Raw genomic sequence first — 26158 nt, 5'->3', positions numbered from 1 at the left:
TCAATGCTGCTTTTGACCTTCCCTCGTTTTAACCCTATTCAAGACAGCAACATCCCTTTCGCAATAAAGAAAGAATCAAAATGAACTACAAAGTGAGTTCTCAGAAAGATTGCTTGTCATACATTACCAATAACCCGGGGAAATACTGTGATTAAAATAGCAGGTTTATAAAGCAGGTCTGGTTGATAAACATGTGCTGTACCACATCATTAAAATGGTCAGAACATGAGGTTGACTTTCCTCGTCCCTGATTGAAGTTGCTCGTAAAAAACGCCAACACTCTCACAGCTGTTTGATTCAAGAGCTTGTTTATCATTTCAGTGAGTAACCTGACAGTACACATTCAACTACCCATTCTGGTCAGAATATAAAATCTATATGCCACTGCTGCAGTCAGATCTTTGTTCAGATGGCGAACTAGAAGAGCTCATTTTTCACTTTAGAGTGAACCTTTAGAGTGTCAGTTAACTCATACATTTCTTAGGTATCTTACTGCAGCATGTTTACAGATGGATGCTATTTATCAAATAGAAAACGGATTGAACAGAAACATAATTCTGGATCAGCATTCTATAATGAATATTATTGTTTGGCTCTCTTGTTCTTATACACTGGTACAATATACTGTATTTGCATCATGCTCCCCAATTCTGGAATGGGGTGTCTCTCTAGTCACCATCTGGACAGCTGCAAGTCAATGTGTTATTCAGTCTAGTTTTCAGCTGTCCACTGCTCACTCAGTGCTTCAAAGACTGATTATGAATGAATAAAGAAAGACTTACATACTGTGCATATAGTAATGATGTATTTTCTTCCTGCTTTCATATCTGAAAGGGCTGTTCGACCGTCCCCATAGGATAACCCTTTTTGGTTCCAGGTAGAACCCTTTTTGGTTCCGGTAGAACCCTTTTGAGTTCCATGTAAAACCCTCTGTGGAAAGGGTTCTACATGGAAGCCAAAAGTGTTTTACCTGGAATCAAAAGGGTTCTACCTGGAACCAAAAAGGGTTCTTCCAAGGGTTCTCCTTTGGATACAGCCAAAGAACCCTTTTAGGTTCTAGATGGCACCTTTTTATCCAAAAGTGTATATTTGTAACCATTTGTCATGCTAGTTTGGTTTCTCCTTAAGTATGGACCAAATAAGTATTTGACGAGTACAAAGTGCAAATTACTTGTACACTACCACTAACAGCCTTACTAAATGACATTGACTAAGGTTGAAACAAAGTTGGAAAACTCAAACCAGCACATTTTCCAGGGGTGGTTTCTTTTTTTGACAGAGGGTTCTTTCTTCCTAAAAATAAATTGCCATCAAGATGAGGGTAGTAATTTGTGATTACCGGGTGTGTCTTTGTCTCACTTAGTGAGGTACCACAGGGAGACAGTTGCCCGTTGCATCAGGCCAAGAATACTCACAAAGTTTGCAGAGACTACTTAGAGAACTTGAGGTCAAACATTGTATGCATGTACTGTATGTCAAAGAGAAAACGCAAGAGAAGTAACTCTAGTATTCAGTGTTGGATGTTTTGGGTGACATGTTATGGTGTATGTGGATATCACAAAGACACTTCTACGTTATGTTAATTATTTCATACATTATTTATTTTGGAAAAATATTTAGTTGATTTCCTTCATGGGCAACAGTGATAAAACAATTCCAATAGCTTCTGTACAATGCTTCTTAAATACATTTATGTTGGAAAACAAAGTCACATTGACCTGAAGTGCCTTATATACATTATACATATTTGCAAAACAAACAAAATGAACTTAAATTATATCAAAATGTACTCTACAAAAATCACAAACAAATGGAACACATAATGTAATTAAATTAAAAGAATACATCTTTGAAAAAAAAGCAACATTATTTTAACAAATTTGAAGGTAGTGTTTTCCCCTCTCTAAACCAATTCAGAAGACTGGCTCAAAGGATTTACAAATATACACTGCAGTCAGTGCATACTCATTATACATAGTAATTAACTCAAATGTGTATGTTTAAATACATATTAAAAAGCAACCCTCCATAGTGCAATGAGGTAAAAAACTGTCCTCACAGGCAGTGCAACAAGTCCATATTACGCACGTTCCTGGGAAACATAACTTGTGAGAGCGCGGGCCAGTGTGGTCCAACATCCTTTTTATCTGCAGTCACTGTGCTTACTTCAGTTGAGAACCAGCTCATTCTGAATATCACTTTCAATGTCTTAGTCTCACAGCAGCAGTCACACGAAGGGAAACCTTCCCCCTGGGTTTGAGCAGCATTCACCGGAGTAAAACCTCCTGTAGAGAAGACGAGCTACAGCTCAGCTTGGTGTTAAACCTGGGGAAGACAAGAGGGAAAGATGCTTTAGTTTCAGAGTGTTGAGCTATTCGCGGACCAGTGAAAACGAAATATGCAAACTGAAAAGAGATATTAGCAGTGGTGAAAAAGAGCCAGCTCAACTCACCTCAGTCGCAATGATACATTCATCTTTCTCGTCTGATATGACGTAGACTGACTGGTACTTTGTGTCATTGCACATCGATGCTTCGTTGCAAGTCGACTCCTCTGGACGTTTATCTTCTGAGGCGTCACTGAGAACACAAGAAAAAGAAATACATGAATATCAACATTCACCAAGACTCTTCAGACACAAGCATGACTACTCCCATATGTGGCACATAATTTATATCCAAATGTTTAGATATTCACCTCTTTAAACTTTTCCTGTGTTTATCTTCGAAATCACTGTCCGAACACAGAGATTCGGAACAATTTGATTCAGAACACTTTGCCTCGCTCTTTTCTTGGTCCTCTTTCGACACATCTTCTGGCTTCAGCTCATGCACCAGATTATAATCCGTTGACGAGTATCGGGACTTGTAGCCATTCTGCTCTCCTCCAGCATTGTCCGAGTGAAAGTCCACTTTCTTATTGGTGTTCTTGACCCCCGTCGTGCCGATCACGCTGACAGATAGGTCCTTGTCAGGTCGTTGACAGTTGTTGGCCAGGTTGTTCATGGTCTCACTCTCACTGTGGTTGTCTCCCTGCTGACTCCTCTGCTGCACCTTGACCCGGATGTAAACTACCAGCACGGCACAGGCCACCAGCAGCAGCAGCGCCAGGATAATCCCAGCACACACCGCGGTCCAGGGGAATGTGCCTTGGTCCTGGTCATCAGAGTATCTCTTATCAGCTCCCCCTAACCCGGGCTGTCCCTGGGGGTGCGCTGGCAGGAGGAACTGGCAGTTATGGCCGCCGTAGCCTGGCACACAGGCGCACACGTAGCGGTTCTTCCTCTCGTGGCAGGTGGCTCCGTTGTGGCAGGGATTGTGCTCGCATTTGCTGATGGGCGAGCTGCAGTTCTTGCCGGTGTATCCAGGTGGACAGGTGCAGGTGTAATCGTTCATGCCATCCGAGCATGTGCCACCATTCTGGCAGGGGTAGTTGGCACACTCGTCAATGTTGTCCTCACAGTTGGCTCCGGAGAAGCCCTCAGGGCACTGGCACATGTAGGAGTTCACAAGGTCCATACACTGAGCACCTGGAGACATTAGAAAGACATGTTAACCGTCTGTTCCAGTATTCATTCATGTCCTCATACCTTCAGTAGAAAGATTCAACTGGTAAACACAGAACTAGAGAACTTTGTTTCAGCTTACCATTGGAGCATGGGTTGGAGGTGCAGTGGTCGATCTTCTTCTCACAGTTGAATCCGGCATAGCCGAGAGGACACTGGCAGTAGTATCCTCCCTCTGGGTTGTCAGCACAGCGTCCGCCGTTAAAGCAAGGCCCATCAGCACAGGTCATGGCACTGAGCTCACAGTTATTGCCATAGAAGCCAGGGGGGCAGGTACATTTGTATGTGTTTTCTTGATCCTGTCAGAGGAAAGACAAAGCACTTGCTTAGCAAAAGTTACAACTCCCTAACGACTTGTTATTAACTTGTTATCAACATGCTACATTCACCAGAAGGAATGCTTGCCAGCTCTAGCATAGAAGCACCATACACTATGTGACATTACATCACTGAGAAATGCTTTCTAATGTAACTAATGAGGGGCAGCTCAGCCAAACTACTTACAGTGCAGCTTCCCCCATTCCGGCAGGGGTTGTCGGAACATTTGTTGACCTCAATCCCACAGCTGGCCCCAGAGAAGCCGGGTTTACAGGAGCAGGTGTAGCTACCCTGGCCAGTATTGGTACAAGTGGCTCCATTCATGCAGGGCTTGTGGTGTGTGCAGTAGTTGAGATCTGAAACAGACAATGGCACATGTGGCTTAGTCTTCTGAGAGTTAATGTACAGTGATATCCAGGATGTTTTACGACTTATTTTGAGGTCGAAGAAAGCACCCCCCACCAATGTTTTCACCAAGTTCAGATTGCAGTGTCCTATTCTCTGAACCTGATTGATATAGTGCCTTAAAGAACAGATACTGTATGCTGTCTCAAGACCAGTAGAGTCTGAATATGGTGGATAATGACAGAAGAGCACTAGTCAGTTGCATATGGGAGATAAACAGAACTCACCTTGGTTGCAGAAGAGGCCACCCCATCCCTCCAGGCAGTTACACTGCCACGGCTGCTGGCAGGTGCCATGAAGACATCCTGGGTAGCGGATGCAGTCATCACAGTAACGCCCACTGAAGCCAACTCTACACCTGTAACCACACACAATGCAAATGGTTAGATACTGGCATATATGAAACTATACCAAACTGTGATCCTGTTGACTGGTGTTTAACACATTGATGGACAGGTCATTGGGACTTACTTGCATTCACCAGGCTTGTCACAGAACCCGTGCTCCTCACCACAACCAGGAAGACAGATCGCTGTAATGAAAGAAACCATCACACGTGAATCATGGGAATCTAACTCATTGGAACATGTGTTTATACCAGCATAGCTTCTTTTCAGATGGGCCCTTTTCAGTAAACACTGGCTAATTCATTTCAGTGGGCTGGTGGCCCCATTAGCCATTACCTAGAAAATACGCTCCCCTTGTCACCAGGGGGACCAACATTCTGCTTAACACAGTTGGTCCCACACAAAAGATTCACACACAAAGGCTTCTTTTTCTCCTAACTATGGGTCAGAAGTCCCTTTTTTTCCTTTCTGCTCATACAGCCCCTCCCCTTAATGTCCCCGAGTCTGTGCAGATAAGAGTGGACAGCTGGTGTACATGGTGCCAGTGCAGGACAGCTGCTCCATTGTCTACTCTCACTCAGCAGCTGCCCGCTTCCAACAATGCCTCACCGCACTAAGCCAATCAATGCCAAGCGCACTGCCAAGTAGCCAATCAGGCATTACATTTAATCTATGGCACGCGTGTGATTATTCGGCAAACTTCTCTCATTTAAATTCGCCTAAACAGTAGCATAGACACCTGTTGCAACCCAAATGTTTGATAAGTGAAACTATTTGGTAATAACACATAATTTATTCTGACTAAAGACTGCAAATTAACCACATTAAGAATACTTTTTGTCAAAGAAAAAGAAAAACGGAACAACAAATGTTAAAGAAGGCTAAGTATGGGAAAGGAAAAGTAAGGAGGATGCAGTCTACTTACGTTCTGTGCAGTAGGTTCCCTTCCATCCTGAGTTGCAGATGATCTCACCACGGTCCCCACAGGTGAAGTGACCAAAGGCATCATCTCGTGGACGGCAGAAAACAGAACAGCCCTCCCCATAGTAATGCTCATCACAAACAAATCGGTAGGAGTACTTCAGCTCTGTTCTTCCACCAGTCTGTAAATCAGAGGACCACTCATCTCCCACTGTCAGATGCCTCTGAGTGGTGAAGCGACTGATCAGACGTTCAGGGTTATCTGAAAATGGTGAATACAGGAATTAGTACATATATCCCTATACATATTTACAATGAATGATGATGTACATTTGTTTGGTGACCTGTTGCACTCTATGGAATTTACCTGTTGAAAGATCATCATCGGAATCTGTGTGTAGGGCCTCAATGATCAGAGAGAATGTCCCCTGTTGAGAAAAAAAAGAAGGGGAAAAAATCTAATCATGAACAACTGTGCCAAAGGGTTATAAGATGCTGAGGCACCACTGTCCATAAACAGGCTATTTCACATGTGAAGGATGGCGTCTGTTAGGCCTAATAATAGAGGTGTGCCACCTTCAGGCTTCACACTTAATTCAACCACTTTCACACTTACTCATAGCTGTAAAATGAAACGTTTCGGAATTTCACGCAGAGCTGCCAATTATATGCCATCTATGAGGATGTGAAGTTTCCCACCCTGATAGCATTTGTTAAACGTGCCCAAGTCCCCCTCCTGTCCTAATATAGGCTACATTTCACGACCGTTACTGACATTATCAATGCCCCATAAATGGTGAGCCCTGAGCATGCTGACAAAGCCGACATTGTATAATTTTACAAAAATGCGCTGAAACACTCACCGGCCACGTGAATCCAAAAGAAAATGGAATAGGATTGGCGAATGCTTCTGCAGTTGTTTCAGGCACTTGGAAGGAGTTTGATCCGAGGACAGGAGTCACCGCACCGCCATAGGTACAAGGGGGTTCCGGTGTTACGTTAACTTGATAATGCTTCAAGCAGATTCTAAAAAACGTTTTGCATTCACACTGCTGAATCCCAGAGGCTCCTTTGCAGCAGTTTGTATTGCCTGTCACTCCTTTCTTGTTGAGAAACTCTTGTAACTTCAACTCGAAAACGCCTGAACCAAGACCCTGTAAAAACACAATAAAACATTAAGGTTGTAATATGTTTTCGATATGTACACATGACTAATGAATATGCCTACACTTAAATTACAAATCAATACAAGGGAGAGTCAAATTCGCAATACCTGGCATATCAAGACACAAAGGATGACGGCTATCGCGAGCGACTGGCGTCCCATTGTGGTGAGAATATTCAATAAATAGTTAAATGTCCACGAGCCAGGGCAATTTATGTATGACCCAGCTCAGAAAATCATTGAGAAAGTTATTTTCCGTTATCAAAAGTCCCAACTAAAAAATTCGTAAGGTCTTCAGACGTCTTGAATGGAACTTGAGTTTATCTCGACGCGTCTCAGTGTATCTTCATGAACAAAGTTTACAGTACAATGTAATCCTCAACAGTGGTGCTGGTGACGAAAAAAATCCCGACGAAAAATGTGGGAATGAACTCGAAATTCCGTGACAAGGCGTTAATTCCAATCCAGTTATGAGATAATGCAGTTCAACACAACTTCTGATTTGAGGGTGCAAAGGAGACAACCCAGTGTCAGGGCTGCTTGTGTTTTATTTATTTCCCCTTGATTGATAATGAGAAAAAGTTGTACTGATCCAAAACACTTCCCCAAGGCTTTCTCAGTTATTCTCCCTATGTAGCTATGCGTGTGTCTGATATCCCAGTCAGCCTGCGGCTGGTTATATACAGACTGCGCTGCTAGAGTAATGAGATGCAAATGAGCTACTCCCCAATCTGGCTCGGGCTGTCACAAAGGGACACTTTTCAAAACCTCCCTCTCAAAAGATCGCCAAATGGTCACTGAGCTGTAAAATGTGCAACCCTCCTTCCCCATGGTACAAAACAAAACATTCTCATTTACATTCCAACAAATTTTTAACCTTCAAGAATCCTTTACATCCCTCTCTGACATAAACCTCAAATTACATCACAGAACATCTCCACATCGTAAGACCCATGTAGGCTCCATGTACCCGCTCCAAATAGCTCAGGCCTCCAATGTAAGATTATTTCAAACTTCTTTTTCAGCTTTTCATCCCCATTTTCTCTGAAACTTTGCTTTTTATTTCATTTTTTTATTTTGTTATTGTTTGCCAACATAAACTGTTTGTTCACACCATTACAATTAGTTTATTTAACCACGATGTAAAACTAATGGTCAACATGAATTTACATGTAATCAAAAGGAAGAATCGGTCAACTATAGCCTAAACAGGTTTTCCCATAGCTCTTGAAAAATCTTGCCCAAAACTAATGATATTATCTCGATATAATTCAATATAACCAAACTACACAAATGTAGATGCTTGCACTTTACGCATGTACCATGGGTTTCCTCAACACTTTTATGAGTTTTGAAAACTTTTAGCATCAACAGGTTAATGCTTTCATTTTTATTTATTTTTACAACTGTAAATATTGTGTTGACTTTAGGCATATATGTATAGATTTTCCATTTTCCATTCTTATTCACTGGGCAGTAAAAACTGAGCTGGTGTGTGTCATTCGCGTGGCTGTCATTAAGGCACTTTGTTATTGTGCGGGGGTAAGAATAAGTTTCTTCTTTGTTTCTCTCAGCTGTATGTTAATTCAGGCAGCAGCACCTGCTCTCTCCACAATGTACTAGGGAGAAAGAGCTCCCCTCGGCGCACGCTGCCGTCCCTACAACAATGTCCAGTTAAAAAAACAAGTAGTTTGCTATTCCAGAAAAAAAGTTATCACTTTTTTGATTATTTCGATATTATTCAACAACAGAGATTTTTCAACTAGGCCTAGTCTGTAAAATCTGGAAACTGGGCATTCTTTTTCATTGCTGAAACTTTTAGAAACACATTTGTGTCATGTGAAAGAGGACATCATTTGTATTGGTGGCTCTAAGCTGATTACTCTGCCTCTCTCTGGTGACATTGAGAGGCACTAGCGGTTCTGGGGGGGGGGGGGGGGGGGGGGGGGGCAGTGCCCCTGTGACAACAATTTTGGACCCCCTTGTGGCCACCCTAAATGTGGAGTATAAAATAATTTTTACATAACTAATTTTTGCTATCGTTCTTTTTTTTTACATCCGTTATTAGACAGTGGCAACGATGATGATTATGAACGTGGTCTTTTGCCTGCTAATACCTGCAATGCAGTGAAGAAAACGATATGACAACAATAACGTCTAATGTAACTGGCCCCTCTAACAGTACAACTGGCCCCAGCTTGGCCCCCCCAGTTGAAATGGTCTAGAACCGCCACTGCTGAGAGGGTGTGTGTGTGTGTCGGGGTGGTCTTAATTAGGACGCTAATTGAAACGGCATTTCAATTTCTGGCGGGTGGCAACAACGACATTTACATTTTTGAGCGGCGTTTAAATACAAGGAAAGCGTTGATCCCATGCGCAATTATGCAAAGTTTTTGTTTCGTGTGTTTTAATCTACTCTTGAGTTTACTAAGACATTGTGTGTATAATGTCTGACTGATGTTTTTTTTGTTTACAATCCTTATAATGTTCAAGATATGACACATCCAAATAAAGATTTGGAATAGGTGCCTACCTTTGTACCAAAAGGAAAAGTAGGAAAAAAAACATTTAAACACTATGACTAATACCATTATTCATGTGTCTACATGGCCATATGTGTTCTAAGATCTGAATTGTATTTAACCAGTTGATTCAATGCAGTAATCCGAAGGATGTGGCTCCACGTTTTTACAGGTCTTTGCTGTGTGCGCAATTCCGCGTGCTTGAGGTTTACGCATTCACCACTTCCCGCAACCCTTCTATCATCATATCGGCCTTCTATCAAGGATTTATTATATTGACGTGGCACACATTTTTCGATTACTGCAGCAAAGCGTAACTGAAAGGCATGGTGAAATCCTTCAGAATCATGCTCACTACACTTATTCTTTTCAAACTTAATTTATGCCACGCGATTCTGTCTTGGTTAAATCAAGCAGAAAGCTCCTTCTTCGAACTCCCCCTTCTTTCTGAAGGTGGACTATGGGGAGACTGTTTAACTTAAGTGTTTCTATAGGGGGCTGTTGTACTTTAACTCCTGCCCACCAGTAGCTCCAATGAACAAAGGAGGGACTCGAGGTCTGACTATTCATCTTTTCTTTGCGCTTTAATTTTCATTGATTTTGAATACAAGGGGGAGCCCTTGGGGATTCTATCTGAAGGGCACGACACGCCTTTAGACGCGGACAGCCCCCCAAGCCAACCATCTGCTCCTCACCAAATGGCGTTTCCCCCCCAACTTCAACTGCATGTCTCTACTGTTTCTCTACATATTGCAGTCTTCATCCAAATTGGACTGGAAGCATGTTAAAGAGACCTCAACGGTATGATTCTGACCATATGGTTAGGGAAGCCAGAACTTTTTCCGGATAGATTGCTCGTGGGAACATAATCACTGCGAACATCACACCATAACGACCAGATAGGCCAACGCCTGAGTTGCTATGTTAACAGTACACTTCTACAACCGAATCATCAATTTAGTACCTTATTTGAAGTACCGCGGTATGGCAATTGCTCCTTTGGATCAAAATGATGACCTGCTGTTATAACTGTGTTGCATAAATATGTTATTAGTTGTAAATAATACATGAATGTATATTGTTTTGAACAATATCAACAGACACCAGTTAATAACAGAAGTGTCTAACGTTTTGCTTTGTCAAATAGGCATGCAGGCAACAGGTGAGATGTGCTGAGGCATCTCTTTTCTCCATCGTTTCCCTCAGTGATATAACTGGAGTACAGACATAAGACGTAGCTTGTTCAGTGCGCTGAACCTCCAGGCCTAGATTTATTTTAGGACAATGGATCTCTCGTCGGCATCCTGTGTGATGCTGCAAAGGCTTGTGTTGATTACAATGATAAAGAATCTGTCGCGTGGCTCGATTGCTTCCAGATGAAGGATAGGCAACAGCGGAGCATCATCCCATGACGACAGAAACTCAATAGCAAATCATCTGCTCGCTTTGGCCCTACCCCTATTTTAATGACAATAGCCTACCCGTGTTCTTACCTGTGATTCTATGAACGAGATTGGATTCATTTGTCTTCAAGAAGTCCGATTACTCTGGCCAGCTGCTCTGTGAGTGGACAAAAACACATTTCAAAGAGGTCGTTTTTTGTGCCCTGTATGTTGTTGGGGTCATGGGGGGAGATTGGGGTAACTTTGTTTGTGTGGGTCTGTGTGTGAGAGTGTGCGTGCGCGCGTGCCTGTATTTGTGTGCATTCTTTAGGACGGATTTGCACTGCTGAGCCACTCTTGAATTCTTTAGCAGAGTGGTGGGCAGTCGCGTGCTTTACCGTGAACATCTGCCTCTCTTCTGGGTATTTTTTTTACTTGTGTGTCAAGGGTGGGTCCTTGGGGGGGGGGGGGGGGGAAGAAAGTCAATAAAAGGTTAGAGGTGATCCACACTGCAATATCAAGACGTAGGCCTAAGTCTATAACCTAGTCATTTAAGAATATGAACATAAGAAAACCCCATATTCAATGGATTAGACGTATAGCATACATTAAGGCCTCTGGGCCTACAAATTAAAGTATGCACTGCAAAATAGTTTGCATTGTTGTATTATGAAATAAAATAAATACATAGACTAAGGTAGGCTAAAATAGGCCTAATACGTTAGCAGGAAATATTGTTGTGACTTTATATACTGCAGTCTTTTTTGTTTTTAGCCAATTGCATCCCTACCCCCATAAAACAAACCACCCTCGCTATTTCACCCTCAGGATGAGCTCCAGTGATAAAATACCATCAGACCGTTGTTATGAGCCCCTCACCCCAATTCTGTAGCAAGGCAATCTGAATTACGACACAACGCCATCCCACTGAATGGTGGATTTAACGGGGCGGTGCCCCTTTAGAATGGCTCCCCATGTCCCTGGGAGCATCTGCCCAGAGATGAACAGATGTAAGCACCTGTGGTGACAGCCCGCATATGCTCTTACCCATTCACACTTTTCAAGACACTGCCACAATAGAAGATAGAGCTTTGTGTGCGCAGTAATATAATTCCTGGATGATCTATTTCTCCTCAACAGCAGTAGGCCTAACATCAATTCAATATTATGCCTAGTTAACCAACTTCACTATTGATTAAACGCTTTCCTCAGCTATATTTCAAAAGGTTCAACAATTATTAGGGTATGAAGAGGGACAACATTTAGCTAGGCCTGAATCATAACCTAGGCCTACTTCTTATTAAACAGGTTAAAGCTTTATGTTGCAATAGCTAAAATACATCTCCCTAAGGGGCTATTGTGGTGATGTTTCAAAAACCGAAACAAATGTTGCAGACTCGAGTTACCTTGTTGCAGAACGTTACATTCTACATCCAGGCTGTATCACGACCGGCGGTGATTGGGAGTCCCATAGGGCGGCGCTCAATTGGCCCAGCGTTGTCCGGGTTTGGCCGGTGTTGGCTGTCATTGTAAATAAGAATTTGTTCTTAACTGACTAGCCTAGTTAAATAAAGGTTAAATAAATAAAATATAAAAAATAAATAAAAAAAACAGTGTAAAAGTTAAACAAAAAGTATCCCTGCGCGCACGTGTGTTTTTGTCTCTAACGTGCTGACGCAACTCCGCGTCCAGTTCAAAACAGGAAGTGATCCTATCTGCTGAAGATTAGCTAGCACACATGCTGCCACGTTATCTTAACGCCGAAGTAAGTAAGACCACATTAAGGAAGGCTATTTGGTGCATCACGTACACACAGTTATGCAGACTGCAATGCATTGAATGCAGATACAGTGCATACCCATAGTTGCTTGCCAGGTGTAGGGGTTGTTTAGCTAGCTAGGTAGCTACTGTTTCATGCAAGTCCTGCAGACTGAAATGCATGGACAGGGAGGCACAACTAAGCGAGCGCAAAGTGAGCGTGCACCTTTGAAACGGTTTAAATTGTTGTGAAAATTATTTCCCTGAATATTCTGTGAGCATTTCCCATTTAGTCAGTCATTAATTCACTTGAATGATATACATTGACTGGCATGAACTTGTGTAAAATATTGCTCCTTTCGCAATAGCTCAGCACACTATTTAAAACGTATTTATCTCATTTGTTTGTCTTTGTAGTAGGAATGGGTGTAAAAGGCTTGCAGTATTTTATGGAGAAATGTTGTCCAGAAACCTGTGTGATGGTGGACTTCAGGGAGATGGCAAGGCAGCATGTCAACAGCCACCAACAGGGCAGTAGCACCACTCTTCCTACACTGGTGGTGGATGGCATGGCCTGTCTGAGGCACTGGTATAGCTGTCAAGCCTGGGTGTATGGTGGTCAGTGGAAAGAGTATATGCATTGCCTGAAGGAGTTTGTTGGTGCATTCACGACTGCAGGTATCCGACTTGTGTTTTTCTTCGACGGGGTAGTGGAAGAAGAAAAACGGGCGGAGTGGGTGAATCGGCGACTGAAGGTGAACGAGGAGGTTGCCAAGGTGTTCCGCTATTTAAAGTTTCATGGTCAACAGCCTGGCCGGGAGCTGTTCTGCCTCCCCTCAGGGCTGGCCACCTTCTCTCGCTTTGCCCTCAAGTCTCTGGGCCAGGAGACCTGGTGCTCTGTTCGCGAGGCCGACTATGAGATCGCCAGCTTTGCACTCCGTCACAACTGTATGGGCATCCTGGGGCAGGACACAGACTTCATCATCTATGGCTCAGTCCCCTATCTGTCTGTGGCTCAGCTAAGGCTAGACACCATGACCACCGTGCTGTTTTCCACAGACAAACTGTGCCACGCCCTCCAGCTGCAGAAGAGTGAGCTCCCTCTGCTCGCGTGTCTCCTTGGTAATGACGTGGTGCCAGAGCAGCGGATGCAGCGGCTGCGTAGCGATGCCTTGGCAGCTTACAGGAGGAAACATCCACAGTCTCCACCTCAAGGGGAGAAGATTTATGCTGTAGCAGATTTCATCAGTAGCAACATGCTGTCCAGAGAGGGAGCCCATGGTGTTAGCTGTCTGCCTCTAACAGATAGAGAGGTTCTGGAGAAAGGAGTAATGTACTATCTTCTTCCTGGTCAACAGCCGCTATGGGACATTAGTGATACCTCTCCTCGTAGCCCTGTGTGTCTGATGAAGAGCTACTTGAGTCCTGACATCCTCCAGGTAATTCAACAGAAGAAGCAGACATACATTGTTGCAGTTTTAAAGAGATAATAACATAAAAAGCCCAAACAATAATATGGTGATGTTAGATTTGAATCCTGTTTTACAGGCAGCCAAAGAAAAGCACATGCGAGCAGAGTGTTTTATGGTATACAATGTACTGTATGATGGTGTGGTGGAATGCAGTAATACACTTGAAGACAGGGAGGATGCTGAGCTCATTCCACAGGCAATTGTGTATCAACCTTGCAGAGAACGCATCTACGGCATTCTGTTACCCACAAATCCAGGTATTGTATATTACATGGTTATTACGTGGTTATTACAATATTACATGGTTATTACAACATTGCATTCTTGTTTGTTGTCAGTTTTACTACCAGGCACCAACTCAATGAAGCAGGTTGCCATTTATCATGCATCTTTTCTCAGACAGTGGTGGACGGGCCCCAACCGTGAGGGAATGGTTTGTTTTTCCTGGAAACCCACTAAAGGACCCCAAAGTAGTCTCTCCCTTGCCCCTGAACCACTCTGGTATGTTGTGAATTCTTAACATTAATTTAACAACTCTTGTGGAATAAGAAGTTGATTGCATATTGATGCAAAGTGCTGTAGATAGATTTATCTCACTTTGAAATAATATTTTCCTTGCCATGTTGGAAACCAGATTTGAAGCGTTTATGGTTTGGGAAGGACTCCGAAACAAAAGGCCTCCGCATCTCCACCTTCTTGACTGTATTTGAGTTGGATGAATTCTCAGTGGAGCATGATCGTCTGGATGGCTCTTTGATGGCTGTGCTGTGCCTTGTGACCTACATTGCCATGCAGGTGGGGAAAATACTATGTTTTAGTGTGAAGTGTTTTTTTCCGTCTGTCTTTACAAACGCCTGTACTTCAGCCTCTCGTCTCAGTAGAGTGTTAGTCTACATGAACCAGTCTCCCCTCTGGGGTTGTACAATGTTGCCGTTGGTCTAGCTCATATTATTCACCTTTGTTATGAAAAGAGGACTGCCATTATCACATAGATAATTTACCCCCCCCCCCCCCCCCCCCCCCGATGCTCTGATTGAAACTTTTTCTCTGTGGTTCTCTCTAGACAATGAAGCTATCAGCGTCTGATAAGGAACAATAGTTATGTCTACTGCTGCGCTTAGGGTGCTCTATGCATAATGCCTTTTTCATGTTTTCTCAGTGATTTCTCATTCTTGGATGTTTGTTTTGTATACAACACCGTGTTTCCATTACCCTCAGGCTAGAACACTCCTCATGCTTCTTTTTAGGTGGGCCACCTCTCCTTGGAAGACATAGATGCATATCTCAGCCAAGCTATCTGTGTCAGGTACAAATCCTACACAGAACTGCTTCACACAAGGGTGAGTGAGATACGCTAGTGTCCTCTGGCTGTTTCAGACAAACCATTTAAGGTCTTTATAGATGCTTTATAGAAGGGTTATATCACATTTCTGAAAGTGTCAGATATAAAGACCTGTTACTTATATAGTTATACATTTGCTTATAAATTATTTGTGTAGCATCTATGTAGGCCTTATTAAGAGTTTGTGAAGACTTCATTTAGCTTTTAAAGTTGTTTTGTTTTAAAGTGGGACCCTTCTATTTTCTAAAAACTAAAGATAGTTGGAAAGCTTTTCTGAAGGCATAGAAGTCTTTCCAGTATGTGTTCTGCATCTTTATACTACTCATCCAAGTCTTCTAATTTTGCATGTGAGGACAAGCTGCAAATTAGGTTGGAGAGTGTATAGTGTATAGCCCATGATCATATGGCTCCAACCCAGTCATTGAGGTGTTTGCAAATAAACAACCACTTAAGATAATGGCCTGACAAAGGCCTCGGAGTGTGATGAAGGTCAGATGGAGGATGATTGGCTTATAGCAAATTACTGACAACAGACTGAGAGACAATAGCAGGTAGGGTGCACTGATTTTATTTGACCCACCCTAGGTCTTGTGAATGTCTGTCTCCACACCGGCAGGCATTATTCACTCACTTAAATGACAACTGTGTAGACACATTCAAACAAATTCATCCCTAACCGCACCAAGGACAACAACAAGATGATGGGGCTGGGAGATTTGCGTAGTCAAGTAGCCGTTTTTCCACGATACAGCTCGTCCCACAGAAGAAACTCGGTTGACTCTCTCAATATGCAAGAAGATGCAGCAGGAGAAACTGCTGGGGGTGGGGGTGTAATTTTGGGTCGCATTGCGACATTCCTGCCCAAACTGCTCTAATTGTGGCCTGAACCTGAGAGCGATGCTTTAGCGACGGACTCCAAGCTGTCCCTGACACTGACCACAGCGGCTATTTGCAGCTCCCCACCCTAATTTAAACCTTACTATGCCTGCTATTTCTGCCCCAGCTGCCCAGAGCGGGCGGCGGTTTTCCTGGGCCCGGGTTGATAGTGGCTCCTTACAGTAGAGATAATGGATGATAGCAATGACAAATTAAAGCCTAGTGGGAGACATTCAGGAAGCCACCTCCTGATTTACAGTGCCTCCATAGCGTCCTCCCTAAAGCTAGCATCAGTCAGTTCCTCTGGTCTTGTCAAATCAGGATTGTTACTGTTAGTCTGATATGAATAGAAATCGACTCACTGTGGACACTCATCTGTAACTCTCCATTCTTTCTCTTGTGATCATTGTAAGGATTTTGTGTGTGTTGGTTTATATAACAGCCTCAGTCAACTCCAGCTTGTGTAACACTAGATCCCAGACTATATGGGGTGATTGTTTGTGTTGGGGAGATTTCTATTTAGTAAGTGCACATTAGCAGGTGTTGAATGGGTGGACTGGAGGAGGGAGCGAGAGAGGCACACGCGCCGGGCGGGGTGGGGACAGCCTGCTGCTGGACAGATCAGAGTGTGTAAGCTTGTCTGCCTTTCCTACTCCAGGGCTCCACGCGCACCTGTTGCCCCACACCATTGTTGCATCCCATCGGGAAGTATGTCACATCTGCCTGAATTCTCAGAAGGCCAGGGGTGGGGAGGGTCAGTGAGAGGAGGAGGGGGAGACAGATGGCAGGAGACTTTCCAGGAGCAGCCTGATGCCCCTGGAGAGTCTCTATCTCTCTCCTCTCTCTCTAATCTCTCTCCCCCTGCGGTGCTTTCTCATACTGGGGGAATGTCCATTCAGCCTTGGGCTGGGGATCAGGGGATGCCACTGCATTAGGGAGGTTGGAGGATTCCAGATTTCCTGCTTATATTCCGGGATTCCTCCAACCGGGATTTCGGGAAACCAGGGAACTTATTGAAAGTTCCCGGAATTTTGCAACCCTGGTCATGAGACACTATTCATCTAAGCTTGTACAGCAGAATGGGATGTGCAGTGCTGTTTCAAATATACACTGGTAAGATCCTCTCTTGTGTAATGGACAGATGGTTGTCCTAAACACAGAGGGGTGCCCCCAGGAGTGTCGTCTGTCTCAGGCGTCTGGTTGGAGGAGATTTGAATGCTTATGCTTTGGGGATGTTGCTGTGAGGACAGCTGCACCCATCTACTTAAAGACATGGTTCTTCCCAACTTTTACCCTCTTCACTGAGGGTGGTTCCATGGCTGGAGATAAGTATTCTTACTTCAGCATTTAGAGAAAAAGACACCAAATTTTGGAAAGGAGGTTTGACTAAGTTTAGAAATGTTCAAGGAAAATTGTAACTGGTTTTCTAATTGGCCAGGGATCCCACACACAAGTATGTGTTTCCTACTTAACTGCCACTTTCAACCAATGAACAGGACAAGCGTAACCACACATTGTCAAATTACTACGTGTCAAATTGGCCAGTTTAGGCCTATACTCTGTTTTAAACAAGCCCCAAAGTAGTAGCTTGCCTGTATGTGTGTTTAGATATGGGATGAGTGCTTTGTTTAGGGGCAGTGTGCCTGCTGACTGTAGCCTTTTTAGCTTTATCTCTCTTCTCTCTTCGTTTGCTTTAGCTGAAGCTGTGTTTGAATGGGGAGCAGGCGGCAGGCAGGTCTCTGGGCTGATGTGTTTGAATGGGGAGCAGGCGGCAGGCAGGTCTCTGGGCTGATGTGTTTGAATGGGGAGCAGGCGGCAGGCAGGTCTCTGGGCTGATGTGTTTGAATGGGGAGCAGGCGGCAGGCAGGTCTCTGGGCTGATGTGTTTGAATGGGGAGCAGGCGGCAGGCAGGTCTCTGGGCTGATGTGTTTGAACGGGGAGCAGGCAACAGGCAGGTCTCTGGGCTGATGTGTTTGAATGGGGAGCAGGCAACAGGCAGGTCTCTGGGCTGATGTGTTTGAATGGGGATCAGGCAACAGGCAGGTCTCTGGGCTGATGTGTTTGAATGGGGAGCAGGCGGCAGGCAGGTCTCTGGGCTGATGTGTTTGAATGGGGAGCAGGCGGCAGGCAGGTCTCTGGGCTGATGTGTTTGAATGGGGAGCAGGCGGCAGGCAGGTCTCTGGGCTGATGTGTTTGAATGGGGAGCAGGCGGCAGGCAGGTCTCTGGGCTGATGTGTTTGAATGGGGAGTAGGCGGCAGGCAGGTCTCTGGGCTGATGTGTTTGGCAGGGCCTAATCAGCCCTCTTATCTCCTATGGGAGGGACCAGGTGAGACCTGAGGGTAAATACACTCCCCTACGTATATATTTGGACAGTGAAGCTGAAACTTAATTTGTCTCTATACTCCAGCATTTAGGATTGAGATCAAATGTTTCATATGAGGTGACAATACAGAATGTCAGTTTTTATTTGAGGGTATTTTAATATCTGTTTTACCATTTAGAAATGTAAGCACTTTATGTAAAATTACAGATGCACAAAGATCATGTCCCCAAAACATGCTAACCTCTCACCATTACCAAAACATGCTAACCTCTCAGCATTACCAAAACATGCTAACCTCTCAGCATTACCAAAACATGCTAACCTCTCAGCATTACCAAAACATGCTAACCTCTCAGCATTACCAAAACATGCTAACCTCTCAGCATTACCAAAACATGCTAACCTCTCAGCATTACCAAAACATGCTAACCTCTCATCATTACCAAAACAGGGGTTGTTACCATTTTCTGGGGGGGTAGGATATTTAGGCCTCTGTCACAATTCATTATTCAAGATTCATTCATAATTATCCGTAATCATGGTAGTATCCACATAAATGTAGAAGTGTTCAGAAACATATTCTATTATTATTTACAATAAAGTGACTCCAAAATGACACCATACATTATTTACTATTAATTTCTACTGGGCACAACATAATCTGAAACAGAACCAAAACAAACTGCAAATGCATCCAACAACTTTGTGGAGTCACAAGCTTGATGAAAGTCATTGTGTGCTAGGAATATGGGACCAAATACTACATTTTTGACTAAATTTAATATACTCTAAGTGCATTTGTCCAAATACTTATGATACCTTCAAATGGGGGGACTAGACACATAAAGTGCTTTCATGTCTAAACAGATATGTATGAAAATACCTCAAATAAAAGGTGACATTATGTACTGTCCCCTCATATAAAACATTTGATCACATATCCAAAATGCTGGAGTACAGAGCCAAATGAAACCTTTTAGTGTTCCTGTCCTAGTTAATATGTAGGGAATTGTACAGGGAACATCTGCCTGTTGGCTAGCTAGCTACTGCTCTTGTCCTGCTGCTACCCCTGCCTCTCCTCTCTCTGCACATCAACTCTCTGGGGCAGAGTTTATTTACTGTAACTGGCCTGGCTCCATAATGTATGTGCTATAGCATACTCTTCTATTGTCGTCATGCCATACAGTTAGGACGATACATTACAGAACACTCCCAAAGAAACATTTGGTGTAGAACAGATATGTTTGTCTGTCATGTAGAATAGAGAATCATGTGAGCTCTATTGATTCTATTTCTATCTGCTCTGCAGGTCTCTCATGTGGAGCCCCGGGCGGTTCAGCTGGGCTCTCTGTTTGTCCGAGGGCTGACCCACCTGGTGGCCGCCAACAGTGCTTGCGGATGCCCCTTCCCCATGGAGCAGCTGATGCCCTGGAACACCTTTGACGGCCTGCTCTTCCACTCAAAGTATCTGCTGGCTCACTCAGGGAGGCCACAGGAGGAGCTGCTGGAGGGCAATGTGAGTCAGTGTACACAGTGGTGGTAGGATTGATTGTAGATATTAGCTACTGTAACAGTGGTGGTAAGATAGATTATAGATATTAGCTACTGTAACAGTGGTGGTAGGATTGATTGTAGATATTAGCTACTGTAACAGTGGTGGTAGGGTTGATTTGTAGATATTAGCTACTGTAACAATGGTGGTAGAGTTGATTGTAGAAATTAGCTACTGTAACAGTGGTGGTAGGTTTGATTGTAGATATTAGCTACTGTAACAGTGGTGGTAGGATAGATTATAGATATTAGCTACTGTAACAGTGGTGGTAGGCTTGATTATAGATATTAGCTACTGTAACAGTGGTGGTAGGTTTGATTGTAGATATTAGCTACTGTAACAGTGGTGGTAGGTTTGATTGTAGATATTAGCTACTGAAACAGTGGTGGTAGGATTGATTGATTGTAGATATTAGCTACTGTAACAGTGGTGGTAGGATTGATTATAGATATTAGCTACTGAAACAGTGGTGGTAGGATTGATTGTAGATATTAGCTAATGTAACAGTGGTGGTAGGATTGATTATAGATATTAGCTACTGTAACAGTGGTGGTGGGATTGATTATACACTGAACTAAAATATAAATGTAACATGCAACAATTTCAAAGATTTTAATGAGTTACAGTTCATATAAGGAAATCAGTCTATTTAAATAAAATCATTAGGCCCTAATATATGGATTTCACATGACTGGGATTACAGATATGCATCTGTTGCTCACAGATACCTTTAAAAAAAAGGTAGAAGTCTGAATCAGAAAACCAGTCAGTATCTGGTGTGACCACACATCTCCTTAGCATAGAGTTGATCTGGCTGTTGATTGTGGCCTGTGGAATGTTGTCCCACTCCTCTTCAATGGCTGTGCGAAGTTGCTGGATATTGGCAGGAACTGGAACATGCTGTCGTACACGTCGATCCAGAGCGTCCCAAACATGCTCAATGGGTGACATGTCTGAGTATGCATGCCATGGAAGAACTGGGACATTTTCAGCTTCTAGGAATTGTGTACAGATCCTTGTGACATGGGACCGTGCATTATACTGCTGAAACATGAGGTGATGGCTGCGGATGAATGGCACGACAATGGGCCTCAGGAGCTTGTCACGGTATCTCTGTGCATTCAAATTGACATAGATAAAATGGAATTGTGTTTGTGGTCTGTAGCTTATACTTGCCCATACCATAACCCCACCGCCACCATGGGACACTCTCTTCACAATGTTGACATAAGCAAACCGCTCACCCAAATGACACCATACACGCTATCGGCCTGGTACAGTTGAAACCAGGATTCTTCCGTGAGCACACTTCTCCAACGTGCCAGTGGCCATCTATGGTGAGTATTTGCCCACTGAAGTCGGTTACGACTCCAAACTGCGCTCAGGTCAATACCCTGGTGAGGACCACGAGCACGCAGATGAGCTTCCCTGAGACGGTTTCTGACAGTTTGTGCAGAAATTCTTTGTTTGTGCAAACCCAGAGTTTCATCAGCTGTCCAGGTGGCTGGTCACAGACCATCATGCAGGTGAAGAAGCCAGATGTGGAGGTCCTGGGTTGGCGTGGTTACGCGTGGTCTGCGGTTGTGAGGCCGGTTGGACATACTGACAAATTCTCTAAAACAACGTTGGAGGCGGATTATGGTAGAGAAATTAACGTTAAATTCTCTGGCAACAGCTCTGGTGGACATTCCTGCAGTCAGCATGCCAATTGCATGCTCCCTCAAAACTTGAGACATCTGTGGCATTGTTGTGCACATTTTAGAGTGACCTTTTATTTTCCCCAGCACAAGGTGCACCTGTGTAATGATCATGCTGTTTGATCAGCTTCTTGATATGCCACACCTGTCAGGTGGATGGATTATCTTGGCAAAGGAGAAATGCTGACTAACGGATATAAACAAATTTGTGCACAAAATTTGAGAAATAAGCTTTATGGAACATTTCTGGGATATTTTCTTTCAGCTCATGAAACATGGGACCAACACTTTACATGTTGCGTTTTATATTTTTGTTTAGTGTAGATATGAGCTACTATAACTGGTGGTAGGTTTGATTTATAGCTATTAGCTACTATGTCTGTGGTGACTATCCTCAGATGAGGCCCCAAAAGCAAATTCCAGACATTGTGGCTCCAAAGTTGTCTTTGAAACCAATAGAAGTCAAAATCATGTAGGGGAAACCCTACCTTGTGTGTACACTCAACTGGGAAGTGTTTTTCTTACTGAACTTGGCTCATCCTCTTGTTTAGGCATCCTGGGTGTCCCTGTTCCGTTTTCTGAGAGAGCTGGTCCTGGGAATCTGCAGCAGGCGTGGCCAGACCATCCAGTCCAGACCACGGATAACACATCCCGGTGAGAGACCCATTCATTTTACCAATGAAACATGTTGAGGTTCGAGTGTCGGTGAACAATGCACACACATTTACATAAACACAGTCCATTCGTGCTAATAATGTCATATTAATAGGTCATTCTGCCCAGTTAGTGGGTAATCACTGTTCATATACTTTATCTACAAAACATTTTTATATGCTTATACTCTTTGTTTAGGCTAATGTTAAAAAAAAATTCATGACAACATGGATCCTCCTCAAAGTTATGCTGCAATGTTGGTTGATTACTGAGGCAAAGACATTGCTACTCTTTGCCACGCTCGGAGAGTCAGCCTATCATTATTATCCATATGTTCTGAATAAAAGGAAAGAATTATAGTTGAGAGAATGTGTACTCTACCATGTAGGACTGTGGGTGCCCCTTGTGGGGGAACAATACCCAGTAGTCTCTACAGTCTATAATAAGATCCATCTGGGCCTCAGTCCATTGGCAACGTTCCAGTGGAAGATTATTTTGGCTCCTCAAGATGCTTTGTCATAACAAGAATAATTCTGGGTTTCTTTTTATAGGATGTGATCTATATTAGGTAACATAACAAGACAACCAAATTATAACATCCCAGGACCAGCCTGTTACAAAGTCCTCCACCCCCACTGCTCATCTGGCATCCAGCGTACTGTGGTTCTCTTTGGAGATTAAAAGAACCCGGACGGAAAAATGTTCTCCATCTGTTTGTTCTCTTGACATTGAACAACACGTGAAATATGAACTACATTTTGTTTAGCTTTGGTTGGTTTTGCTTGGGCTGCTATGATTTGATTTGTGATGTCTGCTCTTTGTCCAAACACAGTATTTGAATGAATGTATGATACCCTATTTCTGTGGGCCACAAATACTATGAGATATTGAGCGTGGAAAGGAGGCTTAAGTTTGGAATAAGCAACTAGTTCTGTAAACAAAATCTAACAACTCAAAATAAGTGTTGAAGTATAGATGGGAATGGGAACTTGTCCCAAACTGTCATGCTTAGTAAGGCCAAGACAATACCAGTATCTCGATACTCCTTAGTATCGTAGCAAGGAAACAAAACATGAAGCGGATTTAAATTATTTAGGTAAACAGGCCTAATGTTGGAAACAGACATCGTTATGTTGTCATCCAGTCACATGTATTTATTTTCCAAGCTATAGGGCACAATATTTGACATGCAGCAGGTTTTTAAACGGAACAAAGAGTTTCGTCTGCTTTGTGTTTTCATTTTTGCCATGGAAAATATATTGAGATATTGGTATCGTCACAGCCCTACAATAAGCCCTACAATGCTTTTCAGTAAAAAATTGTTATGCTCCCAGAATATTGAGTTCCTCTGAGGTGAAACAAACATTCTGACCTTAATAACATAATGAGGCCCCTCTAATCATTAGAGTAAAAGTAAAAACAAGACAAAAACAGAGCCACCACGACCATGCGTGTGTGTCTGCCTGCATGCGTGTGTGAGGCCGATGTTTTAAGAACTGGCTTTTTTTCCCTTTTTTTTTGTTTGTCTCCTTGCCAATGTTCACTTACTCTTGTAAGTCTTACTCTTGTCTTTCATACAAGTATTGTCCTGAGTTTATAGATCCCATACGCTGAAAAAAACGTTTTTTTACTCCTTTTATTCAGTGTACACAAAGGTATGTCTTCAATATATGTCTTAGACTCAACCAGTAATCATTACCCAAGGGTTGTGGGGAGATGGTGGTGGCGCTTTGCGAGCACAGAATTGTATGGTTTGTGTTTGGAGTGATTCTTAATGTTTCGTCTCCACAGCGAAATATTTATACCGAGACTCTGAAACTCATAATTAAAAGAGCATTTAAATATTTTGTGTGGTGTTTTTCCTCAGGGAAGCATGTGGATCACAGCGAACAGTGGAGGGAAAGAGGAGCCCCATCGGGACAGCATGGTCCCTCTCCTCAACGCTACAGACCCCAGACCAGATCCCCATCAGGACAGCATGGTCCCTCTCCTCAACGCTACAGACCCCAGACCAGATCCCCATCAGGACAGCATGGTCCCTCTCCTCAACGCTACAGACCCCAGACCAGATCCCCATCAGGACAGCATTTTCCCTCTCCTCAACACTACACACCCCAGACCAGATCCCCATCAGGACAGCATTTTCCCTCTCCTCAACACTACACACCCCAGACCAGATCCCCATCAGGACAGCATTTTCCTTCTCCTCAACACTACAGACCCCAGAGCAGAGGTCCTAGAGCACAGGCACATGGTAGGCTACAGACAGACCACTAGCTGCAGGTTGCTGCCTGGGCCAGGGCGTAGTGCCATTGAGGTTTATTCCAACCAGCCAACAACAAAGCAGTAGCAACCTAATTTGATTCTGTTGTTGGTTGAATGACTTTCAACCAGTACTTGATTTTATTAATAATCGTATGATATCATTCATAATTAATCATATTTTATAGTTTTCACAGAACATAACAGACCAAGGTCAACACATCCAAACAGAAGGAGATACCACCTGGCACCTAGGTGAGTGTCTGTGTTTGTTATACTGTTGCATGAGCAAGCTGCATCCATTCATTCTGCATTGCCTTGAAAAAAAAAATGTATTCTGATTTGTCTTGCCCCTCTGTTTTTAATGTAGGTGGCAGAACCCCCATCCTGATTTCCCCTGACTGTCAGTGTTGAGTGGACATGCCTTGCTGGGACCATCTGACAGAATTGCCCTGTTAAGAGCAGCACAGCCCAACACACTCAGGGGATATGTCTGATATTAGACTGACTTGTGTTGAACTTTGTGAACACAGTTTGTGTTACCATAACCTCACAATCAGTTGGATTGGCTTGGAGAAATGTAGGTCATGTAACTGAGATATTGGTTGCAATAGGAGAGGATATGCGTCACAAGGAGAGGATTTTGTTTCTTACTGTTTGAGGTACTGGAATGTAACAAGTGAAAGAGGACCTGAGGGAGCAGTTACATTTCACTTGGTTTAGCATCTGAAATCCCAAAGTAAGTATTGACATACCAAAATAAGAAGGGATAGGTGAGAGTGGGGAAAGTTGAGCCAAAGAGGTAAGTTGAGCCGCCCTTGTTTCTAGGAAACCAGACACATGTCATTTGACCAAATGTTTAGGAAGAGGTCATCATTTAATAGAGTCTGTGAGGGAAGAAACCACATGGAAAAAGTGGTAAGCAAGTTGGGTCCTCCAAAAATATTTTCACCAAGTCAAATGTATTTAATGTGTTAGAAGTTTCATGATGCTTGTATCTAAACCTAACTAGACACTTTTAAGATGGTTCCATACGTCAGTTGAGGTCTGCATAAGCTTCAATATGAGGTCCTAATCCTAGCATAAAAGTGCATCCTTGTAGCTGTGTGGGCTAATATAGTCAAAATGTTTGCCTTGTGGTAAATTGAGCCAATGGTTGAGGCAATGGCAAGTCGAGCAAAGGAAAGTGTTTTCTTCCCAGGCGTAATGAAAGGCATTATCGCTGGGATATGAGGTGACAACAGGGCCTGGCCTATGTTAAGTGTTTTAACAAGTACAAAGTGTTTTTTAGGTGTTAAACCTGTGTTTTAAAATATGCTTTAAATAATTTTTAAGTGATTGTGATTGGGTTGAATTGTGTTTGGGAAATAAAAATAGGTGTTGTTTTATAAGGGTAGTGGTAATATTTCATTCGGTACAGAAATGTGTAGGCGGCTTAACTTTACCCTGTCCCGTGGCTCAATTTACCCCATAAGTTGAGCCAAGAGAGCACTTTTTTGGGGGGACAAATTATGTAATTTTTACATGAATTCTGATAATTTCCATGGATACACAACATCCTGAAATATACGTAGATCATTGTTTGAAAGAACACTG

At 43.2% G+C, this 26158-nt stretch overlaps 2 protein-coding genes across 7 annotated transcripts; one reads left to right on the top strand and one right to left on the bottom strand.

Annotated features, from left to right (window-relative positions):
• Positions 1–1579: 1579 nt before the first annotated feature.
• Positions 1580–12068, bottom strand: dldh (dihydrolipoamide dehydrogenase). Of its 2 annotated transcripts, XM_029765115.1 has the most exons (12): positions 12032–12068; positions 10737–11080; positions 6420–6710; positions 5924–5984; positions 5561–5818; positions 4760–4820; positions 4516–4646; positions 4070–4239; positions 3648–3864; positions 2698–3529; positions 2453–2579; positions 1580–2325 (listed from the first exon to the last, which is right to left on the bottom strand). In XM_029765115.1, the coding sequence occupies exons 2-12, from the start codon at positions 10764–10766 to the stop codon at positions 2320–2322; spliced, it is 2184 nt and encodes a 727-aa protein (XP_029620975.1). In that variant the 5' UTR covers positions 10767–11080; positions 12032–12068; the 3' UTR covers positions 1580–2319. The 2 variants fall into 2 exon arrangements, with proteins under 2 accessions (XP_029620975.1, XP_029620974.1); XM_029765114.1 differs by lacking the exons at positions 10737–11080; positions 12032–12068 and adding an exon at positions 6830–7383.
• A 251-nt stretch (positions 12069–12319) lies between these two features.
• On the top strand, positions 12320–25953 carry fam120b (family with sequence similarity 120 member B). 5 transcript variants are annotated; one of them, XM_029765112.1, is made up of 12 exons: positions 12320–12390; positions 12801–13822; positions 13932–14112; positions 14255–14356; positions 14490–14650; positions 15103–15195; positions 19707–19913; positions 22198–22300; positions 24168–24227; positions 24282–24554; positions 24751–24817; positions 24933–25953. In XM_029765112.1, exons 2-12 carry the CDS (start codon positions 12806–12808, stop codon positions 24961–24963), a joined length of 2295 nt encoding a protein of 764 aa, XP_029620972.1. In that variant the 5' UTR covers positions 12320–12390; positions 12801–12805; the 3' UTR covers positions 24964–25953. The 5 variants fall into 5 exon arrangements, with proteins under 5 accessions (XP_029620972.1, XP_029620971.1, XP_029620970.1 ...); XM_029765111.1 differs by having other exon boundaries at positions 24168–24420; positions 24475–24554; XM_029765110.1 differs by having other exon boundaries at positions 24168–24554; positions 24760–24817.
• Positions 25954–26158: the final 205 nt, after the last annotated feature.

Source organism: Salmo trutta, chromosome 10, assembly GCF_901001165.1.
Source record: "Salmo trutta chromosome 10, fSalTru1.1, whole genome shotgun sequence".
Classification (NCBI taxonomy): domain Eukaryota; kingdom Metazoa; phylum Chordata; class Actinopteri; order Salmoniformes; family Salmonidae; genus Salmo; species Salmo trutta.
The sequence above is the reverse complement of the archived record's forward strand: the minus strand, read 5'-3'. Positions and strand labels throughout refer to the sequence as shown.

Excerpts from the sequence above, each read along its gene's own strand:
- dldh (XM_029765114.1), bottom strand. The coding sequence starts at position 6,883 with ATGGGACGCCAGTCGCTCGCGATAGCCGTCATCCTTTGTGTCTTGATA. Across the intron at positions 5,819-5,923 it reads CGATGATGATCTTTCAACAG|ATAACCCTGAACGTCTGATC; the intron begins GTAAATTCCATA and ends CACCATTTTCAG. Across the intron at positions 2,580-2,697 it reads CACAGGAAAAGTTTAAAGAG|TGACGCCTCAGAAGATAAAC; the intron begins GTGAATATCTAA and ends TTGTGTTCTCAG.
- fam120b (XM_029765109.1), top strand. The coding sequence starts at position 12,806 with ATGGGTGTAAAAGGCTTGCAGTATTTTATGGAGAAATGTTGTCCAGAA. Across the intron at positions 24,555-24,750 it reads TCCTAGAGCACAGGCACATG|TTTTCACAGAACATAACAGA; the intron begins GTAGGCTACAGA and ends CATATTTTATAG. Across the intron at positions 24,818-24,932 it reads AGATACCACCTGGCACCTAG|GTGGCAGAACCCCCATCCTG; the intron begins GTGAGTGTCTGT and ends TTTTTAATGTAG.